We start from the raw sequence: 25,878 nt of genomic DNA, 5'->3' as shown, positions 1-25,878 counted from the left end.
CGCCGCCAGCCCCGCGCCCTGCGAGGGGTTCTGCTCTGCCAGCTCCACGCTGCTTTGAGAGCGGCCCTGTTTCGGCTCGGCGCTGCGCGGCTTCTCGTGTCGCTGTGGAAACCGCCGCTTCTCGCTCTACGGGGCTCTCCGAGCCGTGTGCTCAGAGCGGCCTGCCACACTGACCCCCGGTTCCTGGCTGCTCGTGGGGGCCACCTCTCCGCTGCACACGGCCCACGGCACCCACGGCACCTGCGGCGTCGCTCCCTCACTCGCAGCCGCGTGGCCGGGGACGCCGAGACAGGGATGGGGTCCGCGATAAGGCGCGTGCTCCTGAGGGGGCCGGGCGCATCCAGCGCAGGCACCTCCGCCTGCACGGCTGCAGTCATGTGCCACAGGGATGGGGGCCGCACGGCCTCGGCCACGGGATAAGTAGGATCCTCTGCTTTAGGGGTAATGGGACCGTACAAATGTTCCTCAAGAGCTTCCCTGATTATAAGGTATGCACGGAAAGCTTCTCTTTGATCCCATACTTTATCCCAGATCTCGTCCCAGAAACACCCCTCACAAGACACAGGAGGTTCGATATTAAAAAGTAAGTCTCGAGAAATACAAGAGAACCTTTTGAAAAGCCAGATGAAAAAGTGTTCTAGATCTCCCGGTTGCATTACTTTTTTGTTTTGTTGTTCAAGGATTCCTTTTACTTCTAGATACATTTTTCTCTGTGGCTCAGAGAGCCCCATTTCCCACGATTCCTCCATAGTCCAGAGAGACTATCCAAACCAAGATGAGAAGAGAGAGGTCTGGAGTGGTTATTTTACTCACGAATCTTCCTCAGGGATCGGTATCTTGCTCGCATTCCTCCACCAGTTTGTTGCAGCGGGGGTTACTGCAACAAGCATATTTCAAACCAGGAGTCCCATGGAAACGAAGTATATATGGACAGATTCGTGGTAGATGTCTCAGAGATGTTTATTTCTCCAGCCGCATGGCCGGGGCTCCGCTCAGGAATCCCGCAGTCACGGGACCCCAGGGTCCTTGGCGTTATCAGGGAACCCAAACCAACCAATGGAGAATGAATCTGAGCAGGGGCACGGAAACCCCGTGTCTCCCCCCCAGGGCCCATCTCCCAGGGCTCCATGGCAGGGGAGGGACCCCAACACTTTGTCCAGTATCTTGAGTTTGTTGCAGACCTCTTGTGGTGTATATATAGCACATTGTATAATTAAATTAAGAAGTGTTACATGACAAACTTCTGCATGACAGCTAATATGTGAAAAATTAATCTGTTTCAATTTTGATGATGGCAGATAGTCATTTGCTACAGTTCTGCAGGTTATAGTTGTTTGTCAAGAGTATAAAATAAAACTCATGAAATAAACGGGATCTGCATGCCTTAATCTTAGAGCATTTATCCTTGCAAACACCTAAGAAAAAAAAGTCTTAATATTCCTATTTTACCTGCATGAGGTCTGGGAAAGAGGCATGAATATGTACCCTGTGCCTGTGGGGAAGTTTACAAGAGCAGGGACTCTAACATTGCTGGTGGTCTGGGCCATGCCAGGGTTTCTGGAGAAGGATCACCTTTCCTTTCAGAGCATGTCAAAAATTTGTCTTTTCCTTACAAGGGAGTTAATTTCTCAGTTTTTCTTGTTCTTTGGGTCATAATTTCAGTCATTTTATGGGCAATTTTATCATCTTGGTACAGTTGTGTTTTTCAACTCAATCTGCATGGGTTTTTCCTTGCTCTTGGAGGTCTTCTTGTAACCCAGTGCCTATGCCATTTTGTAATTTCTTCTCCTGCCTGCCGATACTGATACATATTTTTAGAATGGTCTCATCATGAAAAGGAACTGGAGTGCTTTTCCAGCTTTCTCTGCACCTGCCAGGCTTCTAAGTTACGCGCCCTCTGATTAGTGTTCATCACGCAGGTATAGAACTTAGTTTAGTTGCTAATGCTTATTTTCTCTTCATGGAATGTTTCTAAAGACTTGTACAGCTTGTTTCACCTGAGGTAATTATTATGCATCACCAAATATATGCACTCATTTGTCTCTTGATCCGTTAATTTGTAATGGGGATTAATCAAGCTCTGTGCACACTCTGTTCATATTTACTGTTTTCCTTATGCCTTTACTAGGGTGTTTTAGACTATCTAAGTCCTCCTAGGAATTTTCTGAGAGCATATTATTGTTTATCAAGTTAAACAATTCGTTGCTTGCATTTGGGATTCTTCAGAAGAAGGTTATGATACCTGTTTGCTTCATAATTTGGTGGCTGCTGGAAACATTGACGATGAGAAAAACCCTTGCGATACGTTTCAGAGTATTCAGTTTTCTGAAGTGGCCAGGTCTTCTCTGGCATGTCACAAACCAGACAATAATAAGCTTAGGCCTCTGTAGACCTCTTACAATTTTTGCTGAATTCTGCAAGCTGTCTTGACATAGGAACATGGAAGGAAAAGTGATAAAGAATATAGATTGGGACCCGCTTGATTGATATCCGAGCATCAGTGTTGAACTGATAGGGAGCAGGGGGAAAGCTGGCCACAACAGGGTATTCCCAAGAGTCTTTTTGCATTGCTAATAATTTTTTTCTTTTTTGAAATGAATCGTCTTAATCTTGATTGAGATTGCATTGTCTGAAAAACACTGGCCAAAACCAACCAAACAAATGAAAATCAAAACAAAATGGTGAGAAAGGAACAGTGTTTCTTTAAATAGAGTCCCAGTAGAGTAATTCTTCCAAAATATGCCTTGTTTGTGGTTCCTGTGTCCTGAGGAGGTTTTTAAAAAACACTATTTTGCCTGCAAGAATTGAGATGGGTACTATGAGGAATTTTTCCTGAAAATTGTGAGTTATATTGGAGTATTTGTAAAATATTGCACTTTCTTCCAATAGTGAACATTAGAGAAATTCTGAACACAGTATTTTGTAAAGCAAAGTTCGTTTGTAGCTCTGTGAAATTCACAGGATTTTCAAAAGTCAAAGAATTTAAATTTTATAGCAATGATTTTGATAATTTTTTGGCTTTTTTCTTGTAAGTCAAGTTTTTTAAACTGCTTTTCCAAAACTGTTTTCATTAGGAGTAGAAGGTTTATAAAGGGAAATAATGAGTCACTACAGACCATCTGTCTGTCTCAATTATCTTTATTTGATTGAATGTAAGTAAGGAAGCTTTTATTAATAAAATAATATTAAATACTAAAACTGGTTTTTTTCCACAAGCAGTAAAACCAGCATCTTAATACCTTTTATACTGTTCCTTCTTAAAGAAAGTGTTGCTTGTAATTCTGATTTATTTAGGTATTTTTCTTGTTGTATTTTAAAGTCATTAGGGCCATGAGGGACCACCAGGTCATTAACCCTTCATTTAAATAAGCAACATTAAGAGATGTTAATAAAGGTAATATTTCAGCCTAATTGTGAGCTACTTCATGCTGTGGACAAAAGGCTGTGGAAGAAAGAAAACTACTACTGGCCCTGCTGCTTTCACTACTTTCCTTCCTGTCACTGAGTTTGGTAAGCTTTAAGGCCTATAATGCTTGAGCAAAATAGGAGCTCATCACCCAAGGAAATTATCTGAGCCTTCTCATCAGCAGAATCCCTTTCTAACTACAGCCAATAATGGATGTTTCAGAGGGAAGCAGAAAAAGAGTACCATGATTAATATTTCATGATTGAGAAGCCTATTCAGTTGAACTTTAAGGTCCAGACTTGGATTGTTTTATATTCCTCACTCAAGCAGGAAAACTGTTTGATTTGAAGAAAGTCAGTTCACTGGTGTAAGTAGGTGAAATCAGTTGCAGGTGGAGCAAATGAGCTTCAGTATGGAGGAATTTTGGCTCCTCTGTTTAGACGTTAATGGGAAGTCTCTTAGCCTGGATTCTCTTAAAACATTTCACTGCGAAAGTACTGGGAAACTTTTCAGGACTGTATCCCTTGGGAGTCTGAAAATTTTAATTTGACATTTTAAGAGTTGAACTTTTTTATAGGAGACACTTGAAACATTGGGTCATTGGAATGTTTTTTAATGGAATGAATAATGACAATCCTCTTGTAAATTCAGAAGGTGGCTTTTTGTTGTTTATTTGCAAGTAAAGATGTTCAGGGTTAACAAGCTAATGCCATTAGTGTATAAAATCTTGTATTTTTCTGTGCCTCCTTTCATGTTCCATGCTAGGTCTGAAAGATGTTCAAAGTAAGAACAGGGTCTTGGTACTCTATAGATGGTCAGATTTGTCACAACTTTTAACGCTGAATTCCTTAGCACACAGTACATGGGAATACGGGTTGAAAACCTTGCTTTTCTTAGTAAAAATTTCTGTGTTAAGGAACAGTAAACATGAATCTGCTTGGAAGTGGATGTTTAGCTTAATAGCAGTGGATTAGTTGAAACTCAAAGGGTAATTTATGCATAGATAATTCATTTTGTGTTTTCATTATGTTCAGTTTTGCTGTCTTCCCACTTCTTTTTAGCAGAGGTCAGGGTCAGTTCCTTGGTTTAAGTACTGTAGATACGTAATTAAAGTGTAGCTGAAGCATTTTTCCCTTCTCTGTGTTTTTCTATTTTTAACCTACTGTGTCTTTCATTAGTCTAACAACAGAGAATTGAAACAATTTGATTTAAAGAAAAAAGACACAAAGCCCCAGTGCTTGCAGGCTGTCTGATTTCTCTCTAAAATGTCAGAGTTAATCTTGTGAGAACTAACTAATTTTAGTGTGGAAAAAAAAGTCTGGAATAACTAGATTGATGCATTTTAGTTAGGAGGAGGTGATTTGTTTCCTCTTCAAACCTGAAACTGGATCATTGTGACATTATTTCATAGTAAATATTTGAACTTTATGGGTAGTTTGTTTAATTTTGTGTAGAATGGAGCAGCTGCTGTGTTCCTGTCTCTTACAAAAGAGTGACCAGTTTTCTTAACTGTACATGGAAAGCTTATCCTTGCGTGGACAATGAGCTGCTTTTTCTTTTTCTTGTAAGGTGCTCTCTATCCCTATTTAGATATTGTTCAGATTTTCATCATTTGAGTACGTTCACACTACATAACATCTTGAGTTCCAGTTCCTTCTTCAGGGCTTATCAAGACATTTTCATCAAAGGTTTGAGCACTTAGTTGAAAAGAGGGAAGGAAAAATGTGGGAAAGGGGTAGGAGGTAGGTGGGAAGTTGCTATCTGACAGCTTTAGTTGAGCTGAAGCTCTGGAAGCCTTCTCTGGAAGAAGGGGGACAAATAACTTTATTATCATCAGTAACTATTGGTTTAGTATGGGAAAAAGTACATGGACAGATTCATCACCCTCTTTATTTGGATAATGCTGTGCATGCTTCCTCTTTAAAATCCCCTATAGGAATTTGACATCCCCTGTAGGCCTGTGCTCTCTATCAAATGTCAACACCCTTTGTCGATGGATGCTTTCTCTGCTGGAATGGCAGCATTGGAGGAAGAGGCATGGAACTAGAGGTGCAAGTGAAGAACAAGCAAGGAGATACAGCTTAATAACTGCATCTGGGAGCTGTCTACATCTGACTTTTAATTTGCCTTTTACTTGGTCATGGTCAATAAAAATACCACAAAGCATGTTCAGAATATCAGCTGTGCTTTTCTGTTTGCAAGGGAAACATTGACATTCTGCACTAAAAGATTTTTTCCAGATATAGGATCTTAGTAATCTGAACCTTTTCTTAAAAACACTTGAGAAAGTGTTGACTATGACTAAAATTGCAAAAGAAAATGCCTTTGGAATGGGAAATACTTTGTGTTTACTCAAGCAGTAGATTCTTGTGACATACACATTATGACAAGCTTTTCCTAGTAACCCATGCAGTAAGCAGAATTTCTGAGGTACTGTCTTCACTGTGTTGCAAAACAATTAATCTGCTTTAGGCTGTGCCTACTGCATTCTCCAGGAGAAATCTTACCAAGATTCTCTGAGCGTTTGTAACTGGGGAAGGTCAAAGCACCTCAGTGAACTCAGTCTTGCTGCAACAATGCGAAACATTTATTTCTGGATAGAGTTCCCTTTTAAGCATCTGTGTGCTCAGTAGTTGGGATTGGTTCTTCAGTTTTCTTGGGTAGTTTGCAGAGAAGCTTTCAGCTAACAAATCTTTTCCCTTCATGTAACTCACGAACTGCTAATTCTTGATACAGGTTTCAGGAGAGAGAGCTGTAGTATTCCACAGCAAGGACACTGCAAATCTGAAGATCAGATTGATTCACCACTAAATATGACCATTAAATGTGCAGCATTCCATTTAAATTTTCTTTTCATGTTGCCAGTGCTGTGCCTGCTCATGTGTACACCTTCTCTATCTCTTTGCTGAACAGTACTTATCAGCATTTTTAATAATATGCATAGCAAGCCTTCCTGACAAATGTGATAGACAGTAAAAGATCTGTCAGAAACCAATATCAACTAAAGAAGAATTTAAATAGTAAATGATGACAGCTGCTTCAAGTTAAAAATCAGTAGTACAGCATTGAACATGGTCTTGGATCAGGTCATGCTGGACAGGTGTTCTCCCCTGAGTGAGACCTGAGGTACCTTCAGTGCAGCGAGGGGAAGGGAGATGCCAGCATGGATTGGAAGACGCCTGAGTGCCGTGTTTCTGGTTGGGGTGAACCTTGAACTTCGGAGAAATTTCACTGACATAAATGCTTCTTAAAAGTTCACTTATTTTGACTGCTGTAAGAACATATTTGTATGTACTCCATAGCGACCAGGTTCCAAGTTCAGTAAGGACAGGATTTCCTGAGGTGGGAGTTCTGTCTGCTTCTTGAAGAACAAGCAGGAGATACTCAGAATGCAGCACACTGAGGCACCCTCTGTGCATCGCTCATCCATGCTCCCAGCCTCTCATCCCCAGCTAGCAATTTTATTCCAGAACTTTTATACTGACCTGATAGGCCAGACTTGTGTTTTCTTTTACTGCAAAAGGCATTTAAGATCTGTAGGGGAGATTTAAAAAAGGAGTAAGCTATGAGTAGGTTATTAACTTCTGGAATTCTATTTTTTCCTTTTTTGGGGGTTTGTTTGTTTTTAAAATGTGTTGAATTTTGCAGAAAATCCATAAATTACATTCTCTGTTGTCACAGCTATCAACCTACATTAGATAGCAATTCTCCTTTCTCCCACTCCTTTCTTTAATTTTTTTAACCTAGCTCTGTCAAACTGAAGAGTCCTAGCACCTTTGTGTCCCATGTGCCTTTGGAATTTAGTAATTAATATTCTTAGAGCTCATCCTATTTAGGATGTCACTCAGCCATGTCCTATTCCTGAATACTTTCTCCAGTACAGTATAAACTGTAAGCCAGCGTGAAATAGTACAGTGCTGAATTCAGCTGTCCTTGTGGGCAGATTAAACCTGCCCGAAGGGAGACAGAACGAGTGAATGATACCAAATGTGTCTGAATCTCTAATCTTTGAGGTTCTTAAACAAATAAAAAATCCAAATCAAATCCCAGGTGTCTTGGTTTTTAAATTTTTTAACTGTCATGCTCTCATAGGTATAATATAAAAATAACATGTCCTCAAACATCCATGAAGGTTGGTGTGGAGGGCTGTTTTCTTCTCAGATGTAACTAAGAGTCCCATTTGTTTGAGAATGAGAAGTCTATTTAGAGTCATGGATTTTTGATTAAAATTATAATTCCAAAGTACCTTTCTTAATACATGTGTACAGAGTGTGCTCTTGTTCTGCACATTTAGTGCTCTAGAACATCCATAAGTTTTAGGATGTACCAAAATTTTTTAAAGTAATACATAATGGGCATGTAGGCTGTTTGTTCTGACAAAGAAGCCTATTTTTCTTAGTGTAGATTTCATGTTAGGTTTAAAAACAAGTTTCTTTGTTTTCTTTGGCATTGATCCGACTTATAATTGTAAGTGCATTGATTTAATATGACAGCTCACCTGTCTGTCATGATAGCCCTCAAAAAAATTCCTGCTCTGTTTTACAGTTGCTCAGGAAGACAACTCCTCCCTAGAGTACACTGGGTTATCTGGGGACAGCTGTAACTTACTTAAATTTTCCCTGTACAAATGAAAGCCCATTCACTACTTCTGATTATTTTCTGAATCTAAAGGGCTTGGCTGCTTAATTTACTTATGCATTTTGATTTTGTAGAAGTTCAAAAGACAGTAAAAGTAGCCCTTTAATTATCTTTCTTTGTGTATTGAGAGAATTGGAGGAAGTAGAAGATGGAACTGAAAGAGGAGTTAATTTCCTATGCATGCATTGTTGAGTTTTTTGGTAACCACCCTGATTAGCTTTTCTAACCAGCTCCACCAGAAAAAAAAGTATTTAAAAAATTTTACAGGAAGATTTTATCAGGATTTCCCCATGTGATTAATGAAGAGGGGGAATACAGGAAAGAAAAAATCCACAAATTCCTGTTGATGGTGCCTGCACTATAAATACAGTAAGATGTAAATCTGTTATGTTGGGATCAGTGGTGGTTTGTTGTTCAGGGTCTTTCCATTTAATATTTAGAGAACATAAATCCATTACAGTGCCAGCTTTTTTGGAAGAACAGTTTAAAAAAAAAAAGGCTCCCCAAAACTCACTCAGTCCCCTAACTCCAAGAGCACAAACTTATGTAAGCTTATTTTCCAGTCTTATTCCATATTTAGCCCATCAAGATAAGAATTATTGTATCTAGGGCAAATTGCTTCTCATTAATCATTGTGCAACTGGATAAAGGTTCATAACAACAACAAAATATTCCTGTGTCATTAGGAAGCAATGCCAGAATTTGTCTAAGGTTATTTGCAGTAATTGTGCCCCTTGTGAGAGGGCTTAGCTGTCCTGTGTGGGTTCATGTTGTACCTAATGTGCTGTAACTGTGTGCTGCCACTTCAGGGGTGCTCACAGATTCCTGATGGGTATTGGTGCATTTTTGTTGATTCTTGCATCAAATCAAATGATCATAAGACCATGGGTCAGCAAAATCAGTCAGCTGGTGCCAGAGGAAGTTGTGGTACTAGGGAAAAATCATCTGAGGGGGAGGGCAGGGTGGTAGGAAAGAGTCGGCACGGGCATCTTATCTAGCAAACGTATGCTCTCTAGCTCTGGTGCATGGAGAAAGATCAGAAGTGTCTTTCTCACTTGTAGTCTGCGCTTGATGAGTTAGACTGAGTCCTTAACTCAGGGCAGTATCCAAAGTGGCCGTTTGGTTCAGTTTCATGTGTTCTGTCCACACTGTAGGATTGACATGCACACTCAGAGCTCACAGTGAGGGTGTTCTGAATGGGTGTGCCTGGGAGCTGCCTGCTGGCCGCTAATCCTGAGCACTGGGGGTGTTCAGTACCATGGGAGGGGGGAGGGAGTGTTTTGGAAGATGAACACTCTTACGGAAAGAAGGAACAAGATCTACTGAAATACAGACATTGCTAAGGTTCTAATGTTAAGGTTCTAGCCAGTTCAAGTACCTTTCTTTTCAAGTCATGGTCACCCAGAATAGAGTTAAGGTCACTGTAAGGCTGGCAGTGTAAAATAGTCAATAGGAAATGAAACAGCACATGCCATGAAACAGCAAAAATCTGTCAGAGATAATATAGAGGTTTTTAATAATGGTGTTTGAGGAAGGAAACTTCTTGATAAAATGAGCTGAGTTGCACTACTGATCGCAATTTGTTTTGTTCTTTGTTTGTCAGGGAGGTTGTATGCAACTGAGGGAAGAAATCTGTGTGTTTAAATATGATTTGACTTTATAGGCTCAATGTCCTTTATGTGTGATCTTCACGTTTATAATGTGGCCACATGGGAAAATTGACTGCAGCAGCCCACATGGAGCTTGAATTAAGAACATGTAGGATAACCTCCCCCCTTTTTTTTCTGATGATGAAGTCTCTCCTTGCTTAAAAGCTTATTCTTTAATATTCTAATTAATTTACTTGAAGGTTAACTTAGGAAAATGTCTAGTATTTGATTTCTTTCCCTTTTAAAAAACACAAATGCTAATCTAAAAAATTAAAGAATTTCATGGCTGTTTTACTTTTCATTTTATTTTCCTGTATTAGTGAGCTCTGAGTCAAATATTTTTGCTACCCTTTCTGGTATCTGATCAATCAGGAATTTGTTTTTAACATGGAGAATGCTCTGAATAAGCATATTGTGTTTTCCTGTGCTCTTTTTTAGTGAAATGACAAAAACAGTGGAGATTTCTGGGGAAGGTGGACCCTTGGGAATACATGTAGTGCCCTTTTTTTCATCCTTGAGTGGAAGGTAAGATATTTTCTGCATTGCTCAAGAAGTATATTAATGAAAGGATTTCAGTTGTGCTTATCTTAAAATACCTACTATTTACCAAAAGAAAAACAAAAATTGGTCTATGACACTGTCTTCCATTACCAAAATATTTACTAGTCCAAGTTCTGTATAAGACAACCACAGAATCATTTAGGTTGGAAAAGACCTCAAAGATAATTGAGTCCAACCTTTGACTGGTCTCTACCTTGTCAACTAGACCATGGCACTAAGTGCCATGTCCAGTCACTTCCAGTCAATACCAACATCTTTGTTCATATACCCTTTTAATTGTCTCTGGTTTTATTCTCTGAATGGTAAACTGGACTCAGTAGTTTTGTGTAGTGTTGGGTTGGTTTTGTTGTGCTGTTATGGGGTTATTTGTTTGTGTTTGTTGTTTTGTTTTGTTTTTCCTAATTGAATACCTCTGCATAGGCTCTTCCTTAGTGATATACCAGACAAGAAGAGTCAAAAATATTGCTTGCCTGCCCTCATATTTTTCAAGCCATCTTTTAGATTTGATTGTACAGCATTTATAAAATGTGCTCTATACCATGAACCTTTCTTTGTCACAATACAATTACTTTAATTATAAATGATTTAACATAGTCCACTGAGATCACAAAAGCCTATTATAGGAGCGTGCTCATATTGATGTGCTGTAGTTAAGACTGCGTCAGCATTTTCATTATAACTGTTTTCCAAGCTATGTAACTTGGATGTGTTAAAAAAAAATCTAGGCTGAAATTTGACATACAGAGGCTTAGCCAGAGAGTTAATTTGACACTGGCAGCTGTGAATAAGAAATGGGAAATTGCCAGAGACATAAATGACACTACTTTATAGTAAAATGGCTGCCTGTAACACGGAGACAATTACTGCAAAAGTAAAAATTGTCTAATTCTTAAACATTTCTTTACTTGTCAGCTTTCATGTAGGACAGAGAATATGAAGGATTGAATTACCTTTTAAAGGTCTCTTTTGTTGGCAAGATCTGAATTTGTAAGTGGACCCAAATTAATTCAGATTGGTTTATTTACCAAAAGGGAAAATAGATGTCCACCTGCTGCCTGTAAAAATGTCATCACTGTCTCAAGAAGAAAGTTGGTCTTTGATGGCAACTGTTGGAGATCCGAGCTGGGTCCTTGGCCTTGTGCCTGTTTGTCTTGAGAAAGCCACTTGTGTTCATTCTGAAATGCAGACCGTAGTTCTTTGATATGGGCATGCTATAAAGGTTGTAGTGTGTACACTGTATTTCAAGATCATTCAGTAAAAAAATGTTGATGAAATTGCAAAATATTAAAGTCGGTAATTATTGTGACTGAAATGCAGTTTTGTACTCAAGTATCACTGTGTTGAGTGCAGGTTTTAAAGACCTCCAAGAAGAAGCGTTCCTTGGTCTACACTGCATTTGTGTTACTATGTCTGTACTTACAAACGCTTTTGGGGATCCGCCAGAGTAGAGGGGTCTTTGACAGATGAACTAGTTGTTGTTTAGGCAGTTGTATTGAAATTTTAGTGACCCTTGGCAGACCTGTACTGATACCTTTGTTAAAGCACTGGACTGACTTAAATGACTTGACCCTCATTTTAAATCTAGCCTGACACTACTGTATAAATTGTAACTCATCATAACATGAGAAAGTACAGATGAGCATCTTTTATTTCTTTTGGTGACATGATAGAATTTATGAGGACATGCTGGCCATGACTAACTGGGTCTGGTATTTCAGTTGTACAGTTATCTTCTAATAAGGTAATGCTGGTTTTAGCCTAGTGCTGCTGCAGACCAAAGTTTTTCTACAGGTCATTAAAACACCATATTAATTTACAAAATCTTAGTTTATAGAGGAACTACAAAAGTAATGGAAATAATTTCCCCCGTTTTGCACTTAAATATCATTAAAAACAGGAAATTAAAATTTAATAGTGCATTAAAATGCTAAAATTTAGGCTGTGGAAAAAAGTAATGGAGGAATGAATTTAAGCTGCCTCAGTCTATGTAACTCAAGCCACTCAGGCAGTACAGCACCCACAAGTTTGAGACAAGAAGGCAATCCTATTGCATTATATGAATACAGTATCTAAGCACACAGGATTAGTAAGCAACCAACTTAATTTGTGATTTTGTTTATTTCTGTACTTTTACTTGTTTGCATTTTAACACAGTTGTGTTTAATTAGTTCTTAGGGTTTAGGTTTTCGATTGCCACTAGTTGGATGTCATCAAAGGGGCTGTGGCCCCTCACCACCACTGCCCCTTTGAAACCTTTAGGGAAGGATAACACTTGTTACAAGAGAATCTTTATGCTATTAAATCACTTTTTTCTGTTAGATACTTCAAAGAAGCAATATTCAGTCGGAACCAATTTTTCACTTAGTAATAGATAGGAGAGAAGTATAAAATTTTAAATGTTCTTAGACAGTAAATCTAAAATCAGATGCTCAGTGAATATAGTGTCATTTGAAGCAGTTAATGATGTGCCGTCAATCTGTTGAATGGACTTATATATCAGGGTCAGTCATGAATCTGAGACAAAAATACGGGGCCTCTGTTTTGTGGTTGGAGTGCTGGCACGTTGAAAATTGCACATTAATATTTTATGGAGTATAAGCAATAGAAAATGGTCTCTAAAGGTCGTCTTTGATGACCGTCTTTGATGCTGATGGTATGGAAATTTAGTGGACAAAGGTTGATTATAAAAGTTCTTCACAAACACTCCATTGTCAGGTTTTTTGGGCACTGTACTGGTATCATTGGATATAGCTATGTTGAATTGTAGTTTGCAATACAGAAGTGTTCCAGGTAGGTCAGGATTAACTCTGCTCCCAGCAGAGTTATCAACACTGGAATTTTGCACCACCCACACTGGGTCACTTATTGCATTATTCTGTGCTGTACCTCTGTTTTCGCTTGAACTTATCTTGTTAACAAGCAACTTGGGTGTTGATGTTCTGCTGCTGTCCTGCCACATGAATGAGTAGTGTTGCTGTCTTGTATCAAAGCAAGGGGCTTTGGCAACTGAAAAGTTTGAGACGTTTTCAGAAGCAGAAAAGTCAGTTATTTTTTGTCATTCAAATGCCTGTTTACTTTATTATAGTCAAGGTAGAAAATTACTTTTAATCTGTTTGTGTGTTTCTTTGGAGCAGTGGCAGAAAAATATTGCATAAGCTACACTGACATTTTTAACTGCAGAGGGATCTAGGGATCTGTTTCTCCAACTATAACCCACAGGAGTTAAGGCTCCCCAAGTTCTAGCTAGTAGTAAAGCATTAGTGTACAGCAGTTTTCCTTGGTGTTTTTCGGCATCCCCTTCTTTTTAGTTAATAAGTCAGCTGGAACCTTTCTGTAGGTTAAGGACTTCATAGATAGGGAGACCGTCTACTCTATCATTTCATACACGTATTTTTAGTGGATATAAATTCATATCAGCACAATAAAGGTAGTTTTCACCTGTGTTTTGCCTTTTAGGATGCTGGGACTCTTCATCCGTGGTATTGAAGAAAACAGCAGATCTAGGCGTGATGGTCTTTTCCATGAAAATGAATGCATTGTGAAGATAAACCATGTGGACCTTACAGATAAAACCTTTGCACAGTAAGTGCTGGTTTACTGATACTTTTAACCAACCAGGATTTTATACAGTACTGTGTTTAAGTGATTAATAAAGGGATTAATATTTATTTCAGAAAAAATGCCTGTAAAATTGATATGTGCCAGAAACTTTGTAATTTTGTCTGAAACCTCCAAATAAGGTGAAATTTGAGGAGTTCTAGTGAACTTACTGTGCTTACTTAATTTAATAGCATTAATTTTTGTAATTGCTATCTTCCCTTTCTAGTTCTTCTGTTACTTTTACCATATTGTCTTCGTAATTTTTTCTTCATAAGACCTTCAGAATGAGTCAACATCACAGCATGGTTTTTAATGTTCTTTTGCAAATAAAATAAGATTTTCTTTTTTTGTGCTGCAGCTTTTTGAGCATTTAATTTTTTAAAAAATACTTCTACTGTCAAACTATGATTACTTGAGCTAATTGGTAAGTCTCAGTTCTTATGACTTTTATTAAGTCTGTTGACATTTATTATCCATCTCAAATATTTTTTAAGTAACAGGTTGTTTTGATCATCTATGAATTAGTGTGACATTGTTGTACAAAAGAATAGCCTCTCAAATTTCACAGATATTTGCTGTAGTAATTAAATAGTAATTTGTTTTTGCTTTTAATCCATATGTTTAGACAACTGAGTGATTGTGTATAATATAACAACAACCTATTCAGATGTCAAGGGAGTCGAAGCTTAACTTTCTAAACAGTAAGCCAAATGTTCAAGGCTTCTAGACTGAAATCAAATACATAATTTCACAGTTAGGAATAAATATTTGCAAAATAGGTTTTCATGAAACCAGCATAGTTCTGTAGCTTAGGTATTCTTGTTTCTGAGACTGTGCTTTTTCCCCTCTTGATAGCTTTTCAGTTCCAGCATTTTGCGTATTTGGTGGTAAAAGCACTCTGCTGTGATGTCGTACATGCCATTCTCTTCCATCCGTGGAAATTCCTAAATAAGATATCAATTTTAGCAGAACATAATTGTTGGTATCTTATTAAAACATTTGTTGCCTCACTGTGCAGTTTTTTAATGAAATTTCACAAATGAGATTTTGCTTGAATCAAAACCTCTCTTTTCAAAATCATATGTGATCCTTTTTTTACAATTTGTTGTCTCTGTGTTTTCTTCTGGATGTAACTAGATCTCCAAAGGCTTTCAGCCCTTGAGGTGTTTGTGGAATGGAGGACTCTGTATGTTTCTCTGTAAGGTTGCTAGATTTTGGGGCAGTCTGAAACATGGCAGGAAACTTTCTAGTTCTCTGTCAGGCTTTCCTTCAAAATGCAACATGTAGGACACTTACTTTCTAAAAGCTTTTGTAAAGTTTTGAGAGTTGGAAGGACTATTTACCATAAGAGTTAGCTTAGAGACCAGTCTTTTTAGACTCTCTCTCGGTCATTGAGAGAGAGAAAGGTGACTTAAAGGTGATTCAGAGCAGAGCCTGATTTCATTGGTCCAAGTTTCCTTAAGTTACAAAACCAAGTAGTGTGGTTGCAGTGGCATTGCATCTGAGGAGAAGAAAATGTGTCTGTTGAGGGCTCAATGTCTGTTTGGGGACTGGGGGGAACATTTTGGATGAGCTCTAGCCTATTCCTAAGTCTTACATTGTTCTGCTGAATTGTTTTCCAAAATAGCCTTCAACATCATCTCTCTTCCCTGGCTGTGGAGAATGGCTAAAGAAAGACTCTTTCCAGGTTGAAGCTAATCTCCATGAACACGCCTTTTAGTTTTCATCTGGCATGACATAACTGTACTACCGTGACAGAAGTCCAAGTTACAGAAATCCAGTAATTGTAAAAGATGCAACAAAGTATTGTTCCAATGACTGTTGACCCAGAAACAGCAATCAGATTCTCCTTTGAGAGGAGTATCTGTTGGCTAGTTTCAAATTGACATTTCTTCATAACCCTTGTAAAAGCTGTTTTAACACTTACTGTTACGTGCTGTCTCTTTCTAATTTCAGCAGAGACTTTCTAGAATTGCCCCTGACAATTGCTTCTTCTGCAGCTGTAACAGCAGCAGCCTACTTTCTGTATTCCCATGTTTATAATAGCTATGTATTGGGACTGTTGGTCTGCTTTTTCATTTGCTGCTAATCTATTCAATTACATTCTGTTGTGCTGCAGAGTTTCTAGCACCTCTTTTAACTGACTCCCTTACTTCTTTAAAGTATGCATTTGGGGTCTCAAGAGATACAAATTTCTCCATTCATTATTTTTTCCCTTTGAAGTGCAGCCAGTTATTTTGCCCCTGAAGACTGCATTTAGACTTTCCCATAGGATGTCTTGAGTTATTTCCACTAATTTTTGTTTGAAGGAGATCTTATGTTTTCTCTTGCATATATTTTAACTATTAATCTTTTGAAACTAAGTTATTAAACTACCTTGTAATATATGACCAAGTGGCTACTTGTAACAATGAAGCTGGGGTGCAAAATAAACCCAGTTAAGATTTTACATCCTTATGCTGGAAGCATGCAATGGTTTCAACTATCAGGGTAAAATCTGTCCTTGAGAACTTTGACAGGCTATAGGTGAACAGATAAGCTATAACCTCTGCAGACACACTGGGGCACAGTCTGTTACAGCTCTGAAACTGAACCCTTGAGGGTGATGCTAAAAGAATGCCTTCCTACAACAGTCTCCCTGCTACCTTTCTTTTCCAAGTTTGAGGTTTTTCTCTGGCAGCATCTCCTGTCAATGAACATTGCTATTCTGACTCTTGACACTCGTACACTCGGTGTGGCAAGGATGGTTCTTTCCCACAGCAGTGTCCACTGGGACTGACCCCTGACTTTAATGTCTTCATGCTACAGAAAACCCTCTTAAAACAGCCTCTCCTTTCCACCACCTACAGCTGCAAGGTGGAGGTACTGTGCAGCTCTGTTCATCTGGGAAAGCAGTAGGTGTGTTTTCAAGACATTTATATTTGCAGTGGCTTCCTTCGTCAGTGTGAAAAAAAAATTATTTCAGAAGTACTTTCATCATTGATTCCTGTTACATAACTGAGTGTAAAGCCAAAGCCAAGACTTCAGCAAAATACTTAGACTGACAAACACACTACAGAAGGGTAGGAGAAAAGTACAATGTTCTTAGAAGGACTCCATGATTTATTTAAAATTTAATGTAGCCATTACTTCCCCTCTTGCTCCAATTCAGCTAAGCAGAAGTTTTCAGTTTCGTTCTCAAAATGCGTTTCACCTACTTCTTCCATTTGTACTCAAGTGGTCTTCTGCAGTATGGAAGAAAATCAGTCCACTTCAACAGAAAGTAGGAGAGGAAAGCATAAAAGAAGGAAGTCTCCTTTGTTCCTTTAGAGTCCAAGGTTTGTAACATGGTTTGATTGACCAAATCTACGGGTTATTCAAAATCCAGGGAAGGCTTTATGAACAGCTCTTTTGGCCAACTTGTCTTAATTGCCTTACAACCCACGGGAATCTGAGCACGGTATTGTTACCATGGTATCAGTTCATAGAATCATAGAATGTCTTGGGTTGAAAGCGACCTTAAAAATCATCTCCTTCCAACCACACAGGCATCGACAGAGGGTGGGATGTCACCCACTAGATCAGGTTGTTCAGGGCCCCATCCAGCCTGGCCTTGAACATTGCCAAGGATAGGGCACCCAACAGCTTCTCTGGGCGACTTGTTCAAGTACCTCACTACTCTTTGAGTAAAGAATTTCCTCCTCATGTCTGGTGTAAACCTCTCTCTTTTAGTTTAAAACTGTTCCCCATTGCCTTGTCACTATCAAGGGGAGTAGTTTCATTAAATGCTCTAACACAGTTTCTGGTGTTGCATTTGAGCACATCTGTAAAGGCATTGAGTATGCAAAGCCTGCATATCCACTTAGCAAAAGGTTGTTGGTTGAAAGATGTGAGTAATATTGACCTATTTATTTATCCATTTATGTAGAAACACAAATAGTTGCACCTTTTTGATCACAAGGTTTTTTTCTAATGTCTGTGTATCCCATACCCTCATCCTATTCTATTGCTGTGGAATCAGCCAGCAGTTGCATTAGGGATTACAAAGGAATCTGAGGAGCAATTAGACTGGATTTGGAGAAAATGGAGAGTTGAGCTTGCTTGGAGTAGATGTATTGACCAGAACAATTGATGATGAGTGCTCAGTGTGCCTCTGTGCCAACAAGAAAATATGTAACAGACAAGCACTTGAAAAAAGCAGCAAGCTGTAACTTCAGAACTCTTTTGATGAGCTTTTGCGATCAGGACTTCCCTTCCTGATGCTCTGCATGAAGAATTGTGTTCATTAGTTTATTCTGGCTGATATGTTTTCGTAGCAGCTTAGGAATCCCGACAGATACACTGCTCCTACTTGAAATATAAGGAAATGCTCTCATTTTGAAATCTTATTTCATGTGTACTCTTCTAAAAAAGGAATGCTGTAGATGTGAAGATAAGGTAAATTTTCATCTTATTCTCTGTAAACAACTTCTAATTTTACTCAAATTTTCTGGTTTGTTATGTGAATTTTCATACCTTTCTTTTAAAGGGCTCAGGACATCTTCCGTCAGGCAATGAAATTTCGAAGTGTCATCTTGGAAGTCCTTCCTCCATATAATCGAGAACAGTATGAGAAGTCTGCTATTGCTCCTCTTTTTATTCTGAATAATGAGGAAGGAGTTACAAAAACAAAAATTCCACCTCCTCTTCATCCAAAACCTGCTGTGAAAACAATCAATCTTTCTGGAGCGAGCTTGGAGTCAGGTGTACAGGGAACATTGCAACAAGCTAAGAGCCCCAACCTCCCATATCTGGGTAGAAAGCCATCTTCTCCCTCACTGTCTCCACTTATGGGCTTTGGCAATAAGAAAAATGCAAAGAAAATAAAGATAGACCTGAAGAAAGGTAAGTCTTTGGAGATGGTATGATTAATTCTGTATCATGTTCTCTATAGTGATACCTTAAATTTTAATTTAACAAGTGGCATTAAAAGTACAAGCAATTTATTTGCCGTTTAAAAGTTCCAAAACTTTCCGAAGGTATAGGAAGGTTAACAGTAATGTTCCCTACGGTGGGCTTTCTCATAAATTGTGGATGTATGTTACCCAGATTTACTGGTTTTTAAGACATCTCTGCTACTGATTGTGGAAGCAATTCCATTAGCAGCAAGTGATTTTAAGAGATAGTTCAGTCTTTTCACAAGTGTAGAATAAAAGTCTGAACTGTTTGCTGGTGACCTTAGTTATTTTATTCAATCTTCTAATTGACCACAACACTGTTACGGCATTCTTTTAAAGATAAGTTTTAAAATATGCTCTGCTCTGTTTCATGTTTTCCAAGAGCTTGACCACAGATTTACCTGTCTTTCCCTTTTTTATTTTCTGCAAACCTTTTTTTTTTCCCCCATCATTTTTTTTCAGCTGTCAGGAGGCCAAATTCGTGGGTGTATCTTTAATTGCTGTACCATGCAACTGTCTGTTTTTGAATGGAATAACAGGTTTAGGTACATGTAGTAAAATGTGCTTATGCAGATTCCAATTACCATGTATATTTTCTATTTCATTTCTGTCTCTGATTTGGCTGAGAGTTAAATTTGATCCTAGAAGTGGCCCTTTTGAAAACTGTAACTTTATTCTCATAACACATTACGAATGTAATCAAGCTCTCATTTCTTAATTTTTATTGCTTCCTTACTTAAATCACTTGGTTTTATTTCTGAGCTCTTTAGCTTTGTGTTAACAAAACCTACTTCAGAAATTCCCCACTCTAGATCTCATGATTTTGATTTTGAAACATTTACATTTTTAGAAATTATAGCAATGTGATACTGACATGATGATATCTTCGAAAACTATCACATTGGGTAGTAATACTGCTCAATATAAAAAGATTTTTATGGACCCCGCTATTCCCAGTGATTGTAGTGGCTTATAAGCAATACCTGCTAATATTTACTTCACTCCCTAATTATTTGTTATAACGTATCTGTTAACACTTGAGGTTTTTTATTCAAACAACTTCACTAATGGAAGCTTAGAAATACCACTTTGTCCTTTCTGAACAGTTTTTGCATTCAAATCATGTGATATTTTTCCCATTTACCAAGTTTCAGTAAAATCTGCTAAATTATATTTATGCTCATAAATAAACAAATCCAATTGCTCTGATTCTATGAAAGACGATTGACATTAATGTGAAGACTAATATTGAAATGACATAGAGAAAAGATAAATTCTTTAAGAAGAGAGTTCTTCCTTGTTTTTTATTACTGTGTGCTTACCAAAGTATTTCCATCTGTAGCTGTTGTAAGAGGGTTTGGGTATGTGTTTTGCCATCAATAGATGTCTTCTCTAGACCATGCAGAAAACTGGCTTGTGTTTACACTTTTTGTTTGCTTTCTTTTTTAAGAGTTAACCTGAATGAGTCTCTGGGGTATCTTGCTGACAGTGTTTGCTTACTTTTAATGATCATCGTTTACATGTTGAAATTTATGTTGTGAGTTCTTTATCTGACATTCTAGGTCCAGAAGGACTTGGTTTCACGGTGGTTACCAGAGACTCTTCAGTACATGGTCCTGGTCCAATCTTTGTGAAGAATATTTTACCAAAAGGTGCAGCAGTAAAAGATGGTCGTTTGCAGTCAGGAGACAGAATCCTGGAGGTTAGGATAAACATGCACTGTATTTGCATTGCTGGAAATTGATTGCTAGTTTTGTCATAAATCTTTTATTTCCTCATACATATTATTGGTGTATAGAACTACAATTCTTGCCCCTGGTTTTAAAAAAAGTCACTCTCACAGCTTCTATGCCACTTGTTTGTCAACAAGTGTTTTACACCACGAGGTGAAAAAGTGGTTCTTTTCACAAGGGTCCATGGGGTGTTTGAACAAGGAGAACCTGGTAAGATCTTGTTTTTTAAAGCAGATAAATGTATCAGTTTAGGACCAAAACATGTCTTGCCTCTTCAGCCACTTCCAAAAAACTCCAGTTAATATCAAGTTGGTTAAGTGCTCATTTTGTGGTAATTTTGCTCCAATCTGTCTGTTGAAAATTTTCAGGTATCTTGTGACTTACAATCTTATTATCTAATGGGTTATTTCTACTTCCTAACCTAAAAAGCTCTTAAGGTAAACAGTTTTAATACTAAGGTCTCGTTTCTTCACTTTTCATCTTCGAAGTGCTTTACAAACTAATTAAGCCTCACAAACCCCCTGCAACGTGGGTAAGTACTACAGAGCTGTTTTAACAGATGGTGAAAATGAGGAGGAAAAAGGTTAAGTAATTCGTGCAGGGCCAGAGGAGGAGACAGTATGGGAGCTGTTGCTAATTCTTCTTTGCTCTCAGTCACTGATTGACACTGTGTTAGGTGAGGGGAGCCTAATAAACCTGCTAAAGGCAGTCATACTCAGAGATATGACATCCTCTGTTCTTTTGTGGCTGGCAGGTGAATGGACGGGACATCACTGGCAGGACCCAGGAAGAGCTTGTAGCTATGCTGAGGAGCACAAAGCAAGGGGAGACTGTCTGTCTGATTGTGGCTCGTCAGGAGGAGGCCTTTCTACCTCGAGAGCTGGTAAACTTGTTATTCTTTCCAGAAGAGTGATTTGGAAACAATTCCATGTTTTAAAACTAGCCCAAGAAACAGAAATGAACTGTTGTCAGCTGAGAAAGCCGACAAAAGGTAGTCATATAAGGCTTGTGTCCAACAAGTATTTATACTTACATTTGATTTTGAGGGATATTTGATTTTTATCTACTTTACTTGCAATTCCAATCTGATTTTTCATCCCCAGAAATGACAGCATAAGCATAACTCACAGGGGAATACTGTAAATTAATTTTGTAAGTGTGAGGTCAAGCATAACTAAAAATGGGTTATTTGCTTTCAGAAAAGCAACAAGCTTTAAGCCAGAAATTTAAAGTGCATGTAATGAGCCTGCAGCTTATCAGTAACAAACTAGTGAGGATGGCTGCCCCCAGGAGATGTCTCCTAAGCCAGGTGCCCAACTGCAGGAGTGGGGCGGAATGGAATTCCACTGCCCTCCTCTCAAATTTTGGAAGCAAGCTTTTCCTTGGCTGCTAGCCTTTGACTTAATAGGCTCTTGCTTGTCTTTTTTCCATCTCAAGTGCTTAGTTTTCACTTTTTAAAATTAACACTGGCATGAAACTGTGCTCTTTTCTCTCACAAGAGAACTGCATCCGTGTAAAAGTGCTATCTGATACATGTTTGTTTCCCCCTCAGAGAAGGTCATTTCTTTGGTTGCCTCTTCCTTATCTTGATTGATGGCTATACTTGACCTTTCATTAAGTCCTCAGGATAAGGGAAGGACAGCATTTCCTGCTTTTGTCTCATTTTATCTCCTTCAAAGAACACAAACCGCCTTCATCCTTTTCTTAAGATGCCGCCTTCTTGCTTTTCCTTTAGACTGTTGTCAGGATCTTCTACAGAAATCCTCCATTATGTTTCCTCACAAAACACTGCTGACAGTTTTCCTCTTGTTTCCTTGTTACCTGTTGGACCTTGTTGAGGTCAGGGTTGCTTGTGATAGGATAGGAAGCTGGAGGGGCATTCAGGTTCTCTCATGTGAGTCTTTTCTCTTGTATCGCTGGTGCCCACTTTTTCTTGTAGTAGAGCAGTTGTGAGGTGTCATAGCAAAACTATTTTTATATCCATTTTTCTCTTTTATTGTGTAATTTTTAAGGAGTATAATGGCAGTTTTCAGCCTTGTAATTGGGCATTTGTTGTCAGTGATTCCCAAGGCGCCAAAATTGGTCATTGCATTGCTCTGCTAAGTAAGCCCTGAGCTGTAGAGTCAGTGTTTGTGTGGATCACAGGGAAATTTCTGAGTTTTAAAGTACTAAATTATCTATTCTATGAAGAATTTCTTTTCATTCACCAGCTCTTCTAAATAAGGGCTTATTTTTTGAAAAAGCTACCCATCAACAGTGTTTTCATGTGGGTTTTTTAAGTTACAAAGCACATTACTTAGAATAGGTACTTTAAAAAAAGGTATGCATTCTTCTCTTCTCTCTCCTGTTCCCACAACATTATTGTGTATTGTCATAGTGCAAAATCTGCTGGAAATCACTGTAGCAGTGTGTGGGGATAAAAAACTGGAAGAATCTAAAAGCTGTTTATAATTTTTACCTGCCACAGTTGTGTGATATTAAATTCTGGTCTCTACAGCAAGGATTAACTACCTTTCAAAAGGTGATTTACTTATGACTGGCATGATTGAAATCCATGAAGTAGCCGCATTTATCCTGCTAGCTTGACCTTCGCCTAGTTTGCTTCCTCTGTGTAAGGATGATCCACAAGTGATGGCCCTCACTGTAACAGTGATGATATGGGAATTCTAATATTGCTCTGTGTTTCTCGTTATCTCGGTCAAGTACAACACAATACAAATGAGAATTACTGCAGTACATTATGTGAATTTATGGAACCAGCCCATCTAAATTAAAAAGCCCTTCAGCAACATCTGGTAGCTCACAGCAAAAGTGTGAGTTACCATACCACTAAGCTACCAGATGTTGATGTTAACACAATGCTTGTTAGAATTCATGAGATGTCTGAGAATAGTCTCAACAAAGATTAAAAAAAAAAATTAAAATTGGTTTAGCTTTTTTGTTTGGTTTCAGCTTTAGCCATGATATTACATTGGACTAATCCTCTGCTACCTCAAAAGTTACAGTACTGTTTTGATCAAAGAGGAGAAAAATGCCAGCACTTTAAATGTTTGTTTTTGGAAGGAAAAGCAGTGGATAATCCAATGTCTTTCAAGGACAGCTGTAACTGAGTGCCCTGGCTGTGTAACATGCATGCGGAATTTACCTGAATACTTGGGGATTTTGTTAATGCCTGGCAATAATACAGTAATTGCTTTGTATCAGACTTGTTCTTGCTTTGAGCAGTTCTCCAGGGACTGTAATCTGAGATGTTTTCTTTAGATTCCCTTTACCTGTTGAAAGGAAAAGGAGAAGGGCCACCTAGTAAATGTACCCACTCCCCACAGCTTCCTGTGGCAAAGACGCATCTGGAAGCTGCATCCACTTGAAACCCGTGCACAAAGCAACTTTTGAGCATGTTGCTCCACTAGAACTGGGTTTTTATGTGGATTTGCTGGAGGGAGTTTGATAACTGCATGGGTACAAAGCAAATAATGTAATAAAGTCACACTGGGTGGCATTTGGTTGCATGGGTCTGTAATAATATAATTTGACTTTACCTTGTAATAAAGCTGTGGCTTGGAGAAAGCTTGGTCTCACGAATATTTTCTCTTCAGTAAGATAGGTGGGAGCAGAGTTTGGGTATTTTGTTACTGTGATCTATGCTTACGAATTGCTAGCCAAGTAGAAAAATATATTCAAAGTAGCAAACCTTTGCCACAGCAGCTGAGATGTGATACGGGTGAGGATGGATCAGTGTTCCAAACAGGCATTATTAAATTATAGGGAATTGGGGCTTTGGTTACACTGACTGATGCCACATCTGAGAGTTACACGGTTACAGTGTTTCGTACATAACGAGGGAAAAGAATTGAGAACCCAACATTTGTAGGGTTGTTACTCCTTTAAAAAAAAAGAAAAGGAGGCTCTAATGAGATTTTTTTCATATATTGAAACAGATCGGTGAAGTAGAATTTGGACCAACCACAGGCTGTCCTCCTTATTATCCAGTTAGCCAAATGTTCACAGTAATTCATACCAGCTGTTGACAATGTAGCAGCTAAGTAAGGACCTGATTCCAAAACTCCAGGGGAAGATCTTGATTAACTTAATTACCACAGTCTATAGAGTGGCCAGTGATTAGTGTGTTCTTTAAGGTGCATTTGGGTTTTAAACTGTGTAATAGTCTTTTCTAAAGGATGGTAAATGTTACAGAAAGAAACTGGTTTAACTGAATAGGTTTAGATTTTCCAGCTCCTCTCAAAGTGAATGGAATGCACATCAAACTGTGGCTATCATTCTGTTGTGTTTTGGAAATACAGTGTTTTGATCATGTGTGTCTGTTGCATCATGTTTTTTCTCTAGGGAAAATGTGTGATCTGAAAGTGCCATTTCTTTTCATAATGGTGCAAAATCACTTACTTCCCCTTCTCTTTCTTTATCCCTGCATTGGTAGAACAAGGAAAACTACTTGAACGAGAACAGCTCTGGTGCAACCCATTCTGTGCTATGATCCTTTGCAGTTCTTTATTCTGTATGATGCACACAAGCAGAGGAATGTGACTGTTCTGCAATTGCCAGAAATAGTATAGCACCAAAAATATTTGCATGCATTTTTCTGTAAGTTAGTGCACATACATTGTAATTTTTGCATGCACTGTATTTTTTGTTTTAAAGATCTCTTTGACTTACCAGTTGCAACTGTAGTTGCTGTTCCTGTGGTTTCTTGGTGTATTAACTGATCCCTGAAGAATGGGGGGTGAAAGGGAACAAACCATCATTTTTATAACAATAGCTAAATGAACAACAACGTACTGAACGTAGTATTGGTCTTTAAGTCTTTTTTTACATGTGTATTATACAGAATAGAAGGAAGCAGGATGAGTGGCAAGTTCAATTAAGCGGTTTTTCCTATGTACCGTGTGATTAACTTTTATGTTTCAGTCTTTCCCTAGATAATTTCTTCCACTGCCTTGAACTTAAATGCCTGAAGGAAAACCAGTTGGTCTATTTGTTTTAATATTCAAAGCTTAATTTCTATTACTTCCTTTTAATTGTTGCTTGCCTTTTTATGTGCAGGAAATAATAGGTGAGATTACAGCCTAGACTTAACCATTTTTGCACCTGTTTGTAGTTCAAAACCGTGATTCTATTGCTCAATTATCCAGAAATGGACAAATAATTTCAGTCAGAAACTGATTCCAGCAAGTACCATTTCTCTGTTGTGTTACCTCTGTTCTAAGGGAGATGAATTGGGTAGGGAAAAAAAGAAGCATATATTGAATTTTAATAGCATACACAAGAAGGAGTTCTTGAATTGTTCTGTGTAGTGAAGACAAGGGTAATGTAAATGCACATGGCACCTTTCATCTTTTATAAACTATGTAGATTTTTAA

General features: G+C 38.3%; 1 protein-coding gene across 2 annotated transcripts in view; it reads left to right on the top strand.

Moving 5' to 3' along the window:
• PARD3B (par-3 family cell polarity regulator beta) overlaps nt 1-25,878 on the top strand; it is a 402,476-nt gene that overhangs the window by 169,393 nt on the left and 207,205 nt on the right. For both annotated transcript variants that reach the window (XM_032114586.1, XM_032114585.1), the window contains exons 6-10: nt 10,132-10,218; nt 13,711-13,836; nt 18,362-18,717; nt 20,333-20,472; nt 21,258-21,386. In XM_032114586.1, coding sequence (XP_031970477.1) covers nt 10,132-10,218; nt 13,711-13,836; nt 18,362-18,717; nt 20,333-20,472; nt 21,258-21,386 — 838 coding nt within the window. The remainder of the gene's footprint in view (nt 1-10,131; nt 10,219-13,710; nt 13,837-18,361; nt 18,718-20,332; nt 20,473-21,257; nt 21,387-25,878) is intronic.

Source organism: Corvus moneduloides, chromosome 7 (genome assembly GCF_009650955.1).
Source record: "Corvus moneduloides isolate bCorMon1 chromosome 7, bCorMon1.pri, whole genome shotgun sequence".
NCBI classification, from domain to species: domain Eukaryota; kingdom Metazoa; phylum Chordata; class Aves; order Passeriformes; family Corvidae; genus Corvus; species Corvus moneduloides.
The sequence above is the reverse complement of the archived record's forward strand: the minus strand, read 5'-3'. Positions and strand labels throughout refer to the sequence as shown.